This window comes from Myotis lucifugus, unplaced genomic scaffold, assembly GCF_000147115.1.
Source record: "Myotis lucifugus unplaced genomic scaffold, Myoluc2.0 scaffold_64, whole genome shotgun sequence".
Classification (NCBI taxonomy): Eukaryota; Metazoa; Chordata; class Mammalia; order Chiroptera; family Vespertilionidae; genus Myotis; species Myotis lucifugus.
In genome coordinates, this window is record NW_005871112.1 from 1,320,356 (window position 1) to 1,332,337 (window position 11,982).

General features: G+C 42.2%; 1 protein-coding gene across 1 annotated transcript in view; it reads left to right on the top strand.

Annotated features, from left to right (window-relative positions):
* ABCC4 (ATP binding cassette subfamily C member 4) overlaps positions 1 to 11,982 on the top strand; it is a 235,906-nt gene that overhangs the window by 75,294 nt on the left and 148,630 nt on the right. Inside the window, exons 6-7 of the mRNA XM_023754706.1 lie at positions 10,439 to 10,528; positions 11,834 to 11,979. Coding sequence (XP_023610474.1) covers positions 10,439 to 10,528; positions 11,834 to 11,979 — 236 coding nt within the window. The remainder of the gene's footprint in view (positions 1 to 10,438; positions 10,529 to 11,833; positions 11,980 to 11,982) is intronic.

Consider the following 11,982-nt stretch of genomic DNA (forward strand, 5'->3'; position numbering starts at 1 on the left):
AATAAGGCTAAACGCAAAAAATAAGGCTAATAAAGCAGAAAGTAAGGCTAAAAGCGGAAAGTAAGGCTAAAAGCAAAAGTAAGGTAGGGAGCTGAGGTTTGGTAATAGCTCGGTGTAAAACATGGGGCAGTGCTTAATTGAAGCATTTTAAAAATATTCTTAAGGAGAGAATAAGTAAAAAATAGACAAGAGGTGAGGTAGAAAAGCATGAAAAGAAGTGGATTCCTAAAAATAAATAAATAAAGCGGTAGAAATAAGCGGTAGAAAATAAGAAATCTCTTAGGTTTTGTTAAGCTAAAGATAGGTAAGGTAGAAATAAGCTGTAGAAATAGAGAAATAAGTAGAAATAAGTGGTAGAAATAAGCGGTAGAAATAGGAAATAAGCTGTAGAAAGTAAGCAGTAGAAAATAAGCCGTAGAAATAGAGAGTAGGAAATAAGTTGTAGGAATATAGAAATAAGAAGTAGAAAATAAGCGGTAGCAGTAGAAAATAAGTAGAAATAAGTTGTAGAAATGTAGAAATAAGCAGGGGTTGCAACCCAGGAAAGGTTTGGGCAAGGGCAGCCACGCCTACCTATAGTTCATAGTTAGAGTTAGAGGTAGAAAATAAGCAGTAGAAAGTAAGCGGTAGAAAGAAATAAGCAATAGAAAGTGGTAGAGGTTAGAAAATAAGTAATTAGGAGGTACAAAATAAGGTAGAAATCTCCTAGGTTTTGTTTAAGCCACTGTAAAGCAGAAGATGGCTGTGGTGGATGATGTTTAAGGAAGTACAGTGGAGCCTTGACTTACGAGTGTCCCGACTAACGAGTTTTTTGAGATACCAGCTGTCTCTCGGCCGATTTTTTGCATTGAGTAATTTGAGTTAACGAGCTCCGTCTCGGAACGAATTAAACTCGTAAGTCAAGGCCCCACTGTAACGTTTGTTTTGGACCGAGATTGTAAGCTCTTGCGGTAGTTGCATTGTTTCTGGGATTTGGTTATCTTTGCTTGTGCGACCTGATAGCTCCCTGGGACTTTGGGTCTGTGTGAGACCCCAGACTCAGAGTGGGAAGTCTCCAGCTCTGCAGGACCGAGGGCTGCTGGTTTCCATGCAGCAGCAGCTAAAGAAAGAAGCTGAGAAGGGACCACACTTCCACCGGCGAGGACGGGGCTGATTTGACTGGGACTGGTGCGGACTCAGTGCCGAGGTCAACCGTCCAAACAGCCTGATCCAGGGGACTGGTTTTGCATCAACGACATCTTTGCATCGGCAGCATTTTAATACGCAAGTGACGAGGTATCAATATGGAGTCAGCTGAAGAAGATGGCGATTGAGGCCAAGCAGAGGTTAGAGAAGCAAGTGGAAGCTATGCTAGCGTTGGTGAACTGTCAGTTTTCTGTAAAATCTTGCGGAGCTAAGTCTAAGGACTTTGAGTAAGATATCCTGAAAACGTTGGCATGTTTGTAGTTTGGTTTTGCATTGTTATTGCTTTATTAGCCAGAATTTTGTTCTCTTGTTAACATTGCTGTGTCTATAGTTTTGTTAATAGCCAGAAGTCTGTTTTGATGATGCTGAATAATTTTAGAGTTTTTTGGATAATGTAAATGGGCGTGTTTAAAAACAAAAATAAAGGGGGATATATGGGGCGCGGCTACAGTGTTTTGGCCAGGTTCAAGCCTCGGACTAATGAAAGGACAGGGTCCTCTCACTGCCATGTGCAAGTCCCAGCACAATTATAGCCAACAGCTATGGTTGTAAGCTTGAACCTATGGTCCGAACACGTGGCCCCATGTGCTTTGTGCTAGAGTTCAGGTGCATGTAGTTGAGTAGGGTTGAAACTCACAAGAATGCTGTCAACAACTTGATCACACCCCTACTTTGCCTCGTGGCATCTGCTATAAAATAAAGACACGGCTTGTGGGTGCTGGTGCTGTCTCCTCATCAGGGAGCAGCGTCCCACCGAGACCCAGCGTTTCATTCTCTTGTCTGTCTTTTCTCAATCCTTTCACCCCCCCACTCAGGATCACCTTTGGCCGTAACAGTGAGTGTTAACAACAACAAAAATACAACCCAGAATCTGGGTCTAATCCCAGACCTGCTCCTCAGAATTTCTAAGGAAGAGGCCTGGAAATTTAACCTGTGCCTTGGGATTCTTATGGTCAGGACACCTGAGGAAGCACACTTTAGAATCAGGAAGGGCACAACAGACAAGTGCAAGGGCAGCCTGAGTATCTGTATTCCTTTTCCTGGGATTTATGCTAAAACATGGCTGATATTTGTTTTTTAAAATTCTAATTAGTTTAATTAAATTGTTTTTTCTTGTTTAAAAGTTTTTATTTCTTTTTTATTCTTTTAAGATATTTCTCTAGGTTTAGAATTTTTGGTTGGTAGTTATTTTCTTTTAGGCATTCGAAGGTAATCATTTTGTTTTTTTAAATGAACACATTTGAAATTTTTAATTGGGGTAAAATACCCATGGCATATTATTGGCCCACCATTTTCCATTTTTGATGGACCATTTTAGGTGGCATTATGGGCCTTTCTCATCATTGGGTAACCATCACCACCATCCATCTTCAGAACTCTCTCTAAAACTGAAACTGTGTCCATTAAACTAGAGTTTCCCATTCCCCCTGCTACCTTCCATTCTACTTCCTGTCTCTGAATTTGCCCATTCTAGGTACCACATATGAGTGGAATCACACAGAATTTGTCTTTGGGTGACTGGCGCATTTCACTCAGCTTAATGACCTCAAGGTTAATTAAATTTTTGGAATAGGTGTAGGCCATTGAAGAAGTCATCTTTCACCCTGACCCCCAACTGTGGTGATGAACTTTTAGTTAGTAAAGGAGAAAAAGGAAGGCATTTTGAAGAGGACTTGACCCTCTCTGGCTCCCTGCTCTGAGCCAGCTGCTCTGTCTTGGTTATGTTTTCAAGTCCTCATCTACTCTCCCTGGGACCCATTTGTCTACAGTTTCTTTGTTCTTTTTTTTTTTTTTTTTAAACATTTTATTGATTTTTTTACAGAGAGGAAGGGAGAGGGATAGAGTTAGAAACATCAATAAGGGAGAAACAGCGATCAGCTGCCTCCGGTACGCCCCCTACTGGGGATGTGACCGCAACCAAGGTACATGCCCTTGACCAGAATTGAACCTGGGACCCTTGAGTCCGCAGGCCGATGCTCTATCCACTGAGCCAAACCGGTCAGGGCAGTTTCTTTGTTCTTAACAGCTGTTGGGAACTAGCTGCTTTTGGGTCTGCTTGATTTAGAAGACTGGGATTTGGTAAAGAATGTGACAGGTCACTTTATAGGAAGGAGTTTTCCTCATTGTTTTGTGTACTTTTCTCCTAATTTCTTTATACATACTGATGGTAGACACGAAGACATTGCTGCTTTTGGTAAGGTTGGTTCTAAAAATATATGTTGTAAATAAATCATTATTCAGATAGCATCCCCTTACCTTTGTCATTTTTTTTTCTTCTGCACAGATATCTTTATTTTCTGAAATCTTCAGAGATGATGTTTAAAAGGCAATGAATAATGCAACGCATTACTTTAGGTTTGCTGCATTCCCAACCCCATCATGTTTAGTATTTGGATATATATAAGACCTTAGGAATGAGGAAAATTATATTTGTAAAATACCTTATTTTGACTAATTCTCAGTAAAATTATGTGCAGTGAGTGAGTTTGTAGAGGGCATATTGGTTCCCTTTTGTACTACTGGTGTGAAGGGAAACATATCATTAGCAAAATAATTAGAAACTTCCTTATAGACAAAATAGGTTTAAGCACAGATGCTATAATAGACCAGCATATGGCCTCACATACAAATTTTTATGACTAAGCAAGCCACATTTTAGATGACAGATTGTAAGCACTTTTTGTTTTTTATAATGTTTTACTTAGAAACAGAAAACAAAAACATGATCAAATATATATATTTTTAAAGTTGATAGAAGTTTGTTTTTCTTACCCTTCTGTTGGGGGCATGCTTCATTTCTTTTCTCTCCTTCTCACGGGCCTTTCATGCTCACATTTTTACTGTTCTGTGTTGCTCATTTTTCTCTTTTCCCGTCTTTGGTAAACCAGTCAGATAGGTGATGGGTCTGGGTGTGAGGGGTCTTTCATTATCTGGGGATGTGAATCATTTTGAATATACTACTGTGAAATTGCCTTACATATTCTTTGCATAGGTATTGGCAGACTATATTCATTAAATTGTAGTCATTTTTCTGAAAGAACATATATTGACTATCTCTTCTCATTAAGGCACCTGGTTTCAGTTCATTCATTAGATTTTCTGAAATGTTCCCAAGGATCTGGGACACGTGAGGCCCCCTCCAGTGGAGAGTAGTGTTGTACATGTGGCGTGGTCACCAGCAAACTGCGGCACATTCTGTGTAGCAGTTTCTAGAAGGGGCCCTGGTCAGGCTCTGCTTCATCCTTCAGGGGCTGTGGGGCGGTTCGCAGGGCATGGGGGAGCCAGCCTCAGGACTCATGGCTTTGGGGTGTGATGAGGTCAGAGAATGTGGAGAAACTCCCTCTGGGGAATCCAAGTCCTGAATCTGACTTCAAAGCAAGTATCATAGTTTCCCCAACTCCCCAACCCCAGTGGTTCTTGGGGTCCACATTATCCTCTCAGGCTTGGATGCTCACTAGTCAACTCTGTACGCATCTTTCTGGCCTCTTGACCTCAATAGGTCCTAGTGGTATAAAGCTAAAAGGTGGCCAGTGGAGTGAAAAGAAGGCTAATGGCACTCCCAGGAGGTAAATGCCAAGCCTGTCACAGCTTGCAGAGAGCTTTCTGTACAGTGGAAAGTCAGGCAAGAAAGTTAAAAAGGGCAATGGAGCTGTCAGGTCATAGAGAACAGCAGGTGGTGGATTTTGTATGGACTCTGTATTGTTGTTTTTTTTAATTTCTTTGAATCTCTTTTCTGTAGAACTGTAGAGGGGGACTGATTAACATTATGGAGTTACCTCCCATTATGTTCTTAGGGACAGAGGATATTAGTCAGTCCTTGGGCCCTCCCCTCAAAAACAGATGAGTGGCTTTCGGTGACGGTCATGGAAGTAGGTGCGGCAGCCTTACCAGGCAACTCCGGGCAACAATATTGGAAAAATACAGGCGATTTTCTGCTTCACGTGAGCAAAACATCCTCATCATGGTTGCTTGTTACAGTATTGCCCAGTGTACCTGGAAACCACCTTATTTGACAGACAGCTCTGGGGTAGGGCCGGTTAGGGCCAGGAATCGGGAAGTAAACCAAACATGCAAAATAGGGGACACAAATGCTTGCATTTTGTTCTGAAAGTCCTTTAGGCTCTTACTCAGAGCCTAGTTATTCTGACTTTTTCTCAGAATATCACGAAGCATATCCTAGTTCAGAAGCAGTGGTATGTAACGATGGTGAGATGGGCTGAAGAAAGGGTAGGGGTGGGTCATGGTGAGATAGCCGTTCGAAGGGATAGCCTGACTGCAAGGGACAAAATGGCTATTTAACATGTGCAATATCCAAAAGCATGCATTTGGGGCACCCTGTGGGGGGGGAGCGTCTACACACACTAAGGGTCCTTGACATTGGGTCAGTCATGTAGGTGATGAGGAACCTGCATCACGAAAATGGTGAACCACAGTTTGTGTCTTTTGTTTGAAAGGACCATTAGGAAAGGGTTTGGGAGGATTTTTATTGAATGAAGATTGGATTCTTAAAGGGACAATATACCTCACCAGTCTGGAAAACTGCCTTCTATGGAGAGAACATACTTTTTTCACATTCCTTTGGTGGTGTTATTTATGTGTTCGTACTGGGTTTTGTGTATCACTTCTGATTAAATAATTGAAGAAGGAGAAACAGTTTATTTTTCATATGAGCCACAATTATTGTTTGCACTTATTTTTTTAAAAATTGTACAAAATGAACATGTGACCTGGATTATACAGTTTCCCAACTCCAGATCTATTTTCATATCCACTCACAGGAGGAACCAACAAATGGAACCCTGTTTCAATGGAGTTTGCATTCCACAGTTCACAGCTTTGTTCAAAATGGCCACAGAAATTCTAGTATAGCCAATAATTAGATATTTAGATTGCTTTCACATTTTTATAAATTTCATTATTTAGATTATTTTCCAGTTTTTACATATAACAAACAGCACTGCAATGAACATGATTAAAGCTAAAACTATGCAGACATCCTTGATATCTTAGAGTATATACATTTCAAGGTTTTTGATACACTAGATTTCTTCCTGTTCATAGGTCCATGCTCAGCCACTGAGCCACACCTGCCAGGTACTGTCTCACTTTTCTTGTGCTGATTTCAAGACTTTTTTTTACTTTTTGGTTTTTAACCATTTGATTATGATGTGCCTAGACATAGGTCTCTTTGTTTTGATCCTTTTTGGGGTTTGCTAAGATTCCTAGATATGTAAATTTATATATGTGTGTGTATGTTGTCTTCTTCCAGATTTCCAATCACACGTGTGCCTCATTACTTGATATGGTCTTGTTGAACTCTCAGGCTTTATTTCTTCAATCTTCTCTCTCTCTCTCTCTCTCTCTCTCTTTCTTTTTTCCCCCTCTTTGTTCTTCAGATTGTCAGCTATGGAAAAAGGGTTAATAAATTAGAACAGAACAACAGATATTTTCTGCAATTAAAGTTATCTAGTGAGTTTCCCATATTGTATCTTTGATTCTAGATTTACATTTGGTTCTTTTTGATAGTGTTCACATCTTTCCTGGATTACTCATCTATTTATTTACTTGTTATAACCATATTTTCCTTTAACTCCTTGAGCATATTTACAATATAGCAAACAGTTACTCAAATAAGGTTGTTTCATTCAGTGTCATTTCTTTATAACATAGGAATTTATTTCTGGTTTACTTATGTCAGTGGTAAAATTGTTTTAATTACATGGTGCTTTTCATAGTCACAGAACCTATGGATGACATTAAGTGAGGACTTACTGTAGTTGTTTTATAATTCTTATCTACTAACTTCAGGCCCGGTGCATGAAATTCATGCACTCAGGGGGGCTCCCTCAGCCCAGCCTGCGCCCTCTCGCAGTTGAGGAGCCCTTGGGGGATCTTAAGCTGGCAGTCAGTCATCCTTAATGCTGCTGTGGAGTTGGGAGAGGCTCCCGCCACTGCAGGTGCGCTCGCCAGCCATGAGCCTGGCTTCTGGCTGAGCGGTGCTCCCCCTGTGGGAGCTCACAGACTATCAGGAGGCAGCTCCTGCATTGAGCGTTGCCCCCTGGTGGTCAGTGCGCGTCATAGTGACCGGTCGTTCCGCCGATCGGTTGATTTGCATATTAGCCTTTTATTATATAGGTTTCCTGGATCATCTCAGGGTCTACTTCTATTGCCTGTATTTTTTCCTCTTGATTATGGGTCACATTTTCTTTGGATGTCTAATAATTGTTTTACTGTGTTGGATGTTAATGAGGGATACATTATAGGGAGTCTCTATTAAAGGGTACTGATATTTGTTCTGAGAGGGAATTTCTGGCAGAATTGGTCCTGTTCGATAGACATTTCCACTTTGAATTTAGTGGCACATGGCTCTTAGTCTAGAGCAGGGGTGGGGAATATGAGGCCTGCAAAATCACTTGGTCTGGCCCTGCCAAGGCATTAGGGGTGAGTTAATTAAATGTTTGACCAAATATAGCAGGCTAATTTTTAAGTTGATAATTTTGTATGGCCTTTGAATGATGTTATAAATATCCAAATGGCCGTTGGCAGAAGGTGATCTTTATTACCAAGGCATGGCTTTCTTGGTGTCCAAGCAGAGTGTCTGAGGTGCTTATGAAGACCTCTTTATTCTGGTTGGGCAGAACCTCCAGAGTCTGCTGGCACTGCATGACCTCTGGTGTCTCCTATCAGTGCTCAGCCCCACAGCTGCTGCTCTCTAAGCCTCATGAGGTTTTGCCCTGGGCATGGACAGTGGTGAAGCCCTGGAGAAGTAGCTTTGGAAATTCCTCACGAAAATGTTTGGGGCTTACCATCTGCTACTCTGGCCTGCAAATTCCAGATAATTCTGCCAGTCGGAACAGCCACCACCTCCTCCTCCTCAGCTCAGTGAAACTGCTGTTCTACTTAGGCAGAACATTCCCCCCAGGGCAGAAAGCCAGGCTAGTCCCAGGGCTCAGCTCTTGTATTTCCCTCCTCTCAAGGCTCGCCGTCCTGTGCTGCCTGTGGTTCAGTGTCTGAAAACAGCAGCTTCATGTATTTTGTCCAGTTTTGTAGCTTTATAATGGAGGACAAGTCCAGTAGCAGTTATTCTTTCATGGCTGGAAGCAGAAGCCTGGTGGCTATTTGCTATATCTTCCTCAGTAATATTAATGACACACCACTGTTTTTTTTTTTTTTTTAATTTTTTAAATATATTTTATTGATTTTTCACAGAGAGGAAGGGAGAGAGATAGAGAGTTAGAAACATCGATGAGAGAGAAACATCGATCAGCTGCCTCCTGCACATCTCCTACTGGGGATGTGCCCGCAACCCAGGTACATGCCCTTGACCGGAATCGAACCTGGGACCCTTCAGTCCGCAGGCCGATGCTCTATCCACTGAGCCAAACCGGTTTCGGCACCACTGTTTCTTTTAAATATATTTTTATTGCCCTAGCCAATTTGGCTCAGTGGATAGAGCGTAGGCCTGCGGACTAAAGGTTCCTGGGTTCGATTTAGGTCAAGGGCAAGTACATTGGTTATAGGCTCCTCCCTGGCCCAGGCCCTGGTCAGGGATTGTTTAGGAGGCAACCAAACGATGTGTTTCTCTCACATCTCTGTCTTTCCCTCTCTCTTCCACTTTCACTAACAATCAATGGGAAAATATCCTTGGGTGAGGATTAATAAGAACAAATATATATATGTATATCAGAGAGGAAGGAAGAGGGTGAGAGAGATAGAAACATCAATGATGAGAGAGAATAATTGGTTGGCTGCTTCTTGCATGTCCCCTACTGGGGATCAAGCCCACAGCCTGGGCGTGTGCACTGACCGAGAATCGAACCTATGATCTACTCTTTTAAAATATGTAATGTATTTTTTTGCATGAGAGGTGAACATGCATTTATATGTAAAATTGGCTTTAAAAATAGTTTGAAGGTAGCTTTCAGTAAATAAGTTCTATTTCTCCCTCCCTTCTTCTTTTCTTTATATTTTGTGACTGATTCACTTGTATTTGCATAGCATTTTTACTTTTCTAATTGTTCTCATTATGTCTGGTCCTTTCTTTCCATACACACAATCCTAGTGCATTGTCTCATTACGTCTTGCCTGGAGAATTTTCACTTCTCATAAATATCTCCTGGCCAATCACTTCCACATTTTAATCTTCCTAAAGTTGAGTTTCTCGCTCTAATGTACATTTCACTGTTTCATCTTGCCTTTCCAACTCTAGCTGTTTCCCAACCCACCTTTCAAACCAGATTTTGGGTGTTCTTCACTCAGCAGCCTTCACATTTTCCTTTCCCTGACTTCTACGCATGCTGTTCCCTTCACCCACAATGCCCTTCTCTTCTCTCCACATAGCTGTTTCTCTTTATCGTCCAAGGTCCACCTCCCTCCTTCCACCCAGTGTCACTCAGTTGAAACCTTCCTTGTTTCCCTGTGCTCTTGTTCTTCCTGGCCAGCTCACACTTGAATTTCAGGTTCTTGTACATATCTTGTCCCATTAGTGTCCTACACATTCTAGACAAGAAATATTTGTCATTTCAGTCTTTGGAAACCTGTGATTTAGGCGGGTTGAGGAGCTATTTCCATTCACAGAATAAGGAAACCAAGACCTGAAGTGTTTAAAGGGTGTCACACTCAGAATTAAAGACTGACTCCAGATTTACATTCCAAGTCCTCTAAATTTTTTCTGCAGGTTGCGTCTACCCTCATCTGATTTGGCTGCAAATTACTGTAAAAGCAACATAAAACATTTTTATTGATTTCAATCAAGAGGAAGGAAGAGGGAGAGAGAGAAACATCAATGATGAGAATTATTGATCGGCTGCCTCCTGCACGCCCCCACACTGGGGATGGAGCCCGCAACCGAGGCATGTGACCAGGAATCAAACCTTGACCTCCTGGTTCATAGGTTTACACTCAACCATTGAGCCACGCCAGCTAGGCTGGCTGAAAATTGCTTTAGTTGGCTACTAAGTATAAACTCATTGTTTTTTAGACTTTGGACATGTCCACATTTATAAAAAAAATGAAGTGGGGGGGAACTCTACCTCCTACTCCTGCCTTTGCTGTCCTTGTGGGCTGTGGCTGCCACAAAATGGAGGAGTAAAAGGCTAAACCCTGGTCCCTACAGCCCTGCTGTGGTGGGTCATCCTGCTTGTCTTGACACACCAGACAAGACCCAACGAAAATGCTCTCCGTTTTGCTGCTTTCTAAGTGTGTCTTGGTATCACTGTGGGATTATAATTCTCTTTCCCTCTCCTATTTTCAGGCGCTTCGCCTTAATCACACGGCCATGGGCAAGACCACTGTTGGCCAGATCGTCAATCTGCTGTCTAATGACGTGAATAAGTTTGATCAGGTAAGCTGCCCCTGAGTGGTCCTGTTTCATTTCCCAACCTTCCTATCTCGTTCACCACGGGCCAGGATTCTGTTCTGGACATGAGACTTTTAATAAATAAATAAATAATTCAACTTTCTTTCTCTCTCTCTCTCTCTCTCTCTCTTTTTTTTTTTTTGATGTGCATCTTAGATGTAATATGTACTGTCCTATAGATGAAAATTTTGTAATTCAATTGTAAATAGGCAGACAGCAGTGTTCTTGCCCAGCTTGGTTAAATGTACCCAATAGTCTTACTGGGTTTCTTAGCACATTGTGCTAGGGTTATTGGCTGAGTCTTTTTCCTCCTCTAGACCAGTGGTTTTCAACCGGTGGTCTGCAAGGTCCGCAAGGTTGGCGACTGCTGCCGATGAACTCCTGGTGGGTAGGGATTGTTTTTACCTCTGTGTCCTGTGTAGTGCCCTAGGTCCACATGCCTGCTGTGTACGAAGCCTTTAATAAGTAATGGCAAATGGTGGTCCCTAGCCAGAAGCAGCCTACTCTCCTCTAACTCTCTACACCAGGGGTCCTCAAACTACGGCCGCGGGCCACATGCAAATACAAATATTGTATTTGTTCCCGTTTTGTTTTTTTACTTCAAAATAAGATATGTGCAGTGTGCATAGGAATTTTTTCATAGTTTTTTTTAAACTATAGTCCGGCCCTCCAGCGGTCTGAGGGACAGTGAACTGGCCCCCTGTTTAAAAAGTTTGAGGACCCCTGCTCTACACTCTCGTTTTCCACTTACCTGTTGAATATATCCCATAATCCAGGACATCATAGCTGCTGGTCAGATCTGTATTGTGCTAGATCACTTCTCTTTTAACCACTCATTTATCAAAAATGAACTAGGGTTCCTGCTCAGTTTTAGGGATGACTAAGACTTTTTGCCCCAGAGAAGCCATAGTCTACTAGGTAGATAAGTACACAAGGAATTATTGGAGCATGTGGTAGGGACCCTACTATAGGCTCTTCCTGGGTGATGGAGAGCCTAGAGGAGGTGGGGCTGAATTGTATGTCAGAGTTTGGGGAAGCCCTGAGCTCATCTGTGGGGAAGACAAAGCCGAGATCTTCCTTCCAATGCCTCTGGTCAGGTTGTCCCTGGGTGTGCCTGTGTTGTCCCAGAATGGTAGCTTTTTTGTGCCGTAGCAGGTTGAAAACCCAGCGTGATCACTTCTGTTTAGGTTCTCATCTGTACTGTTCCTTCAGAGCAGATTGTTTCTATACTGTATCTTTCACTGGTTTTGTTTTTAAATAGTCCTACAAAGGCTTTGTCTTTTTTCCAAGGTCACCGTGTTCTTGCACTTTCTGTGGGCGGGCCCCCTGCAGGCCATCGCAGTGACTGTCCTGCTCTGGATGGAGATAGGAATATCGTGTCTCGCTGGGATGGCCGTGCTAATTATCCTCCTGCCTTTGCAAAGCTGCGTGGGAAAGTT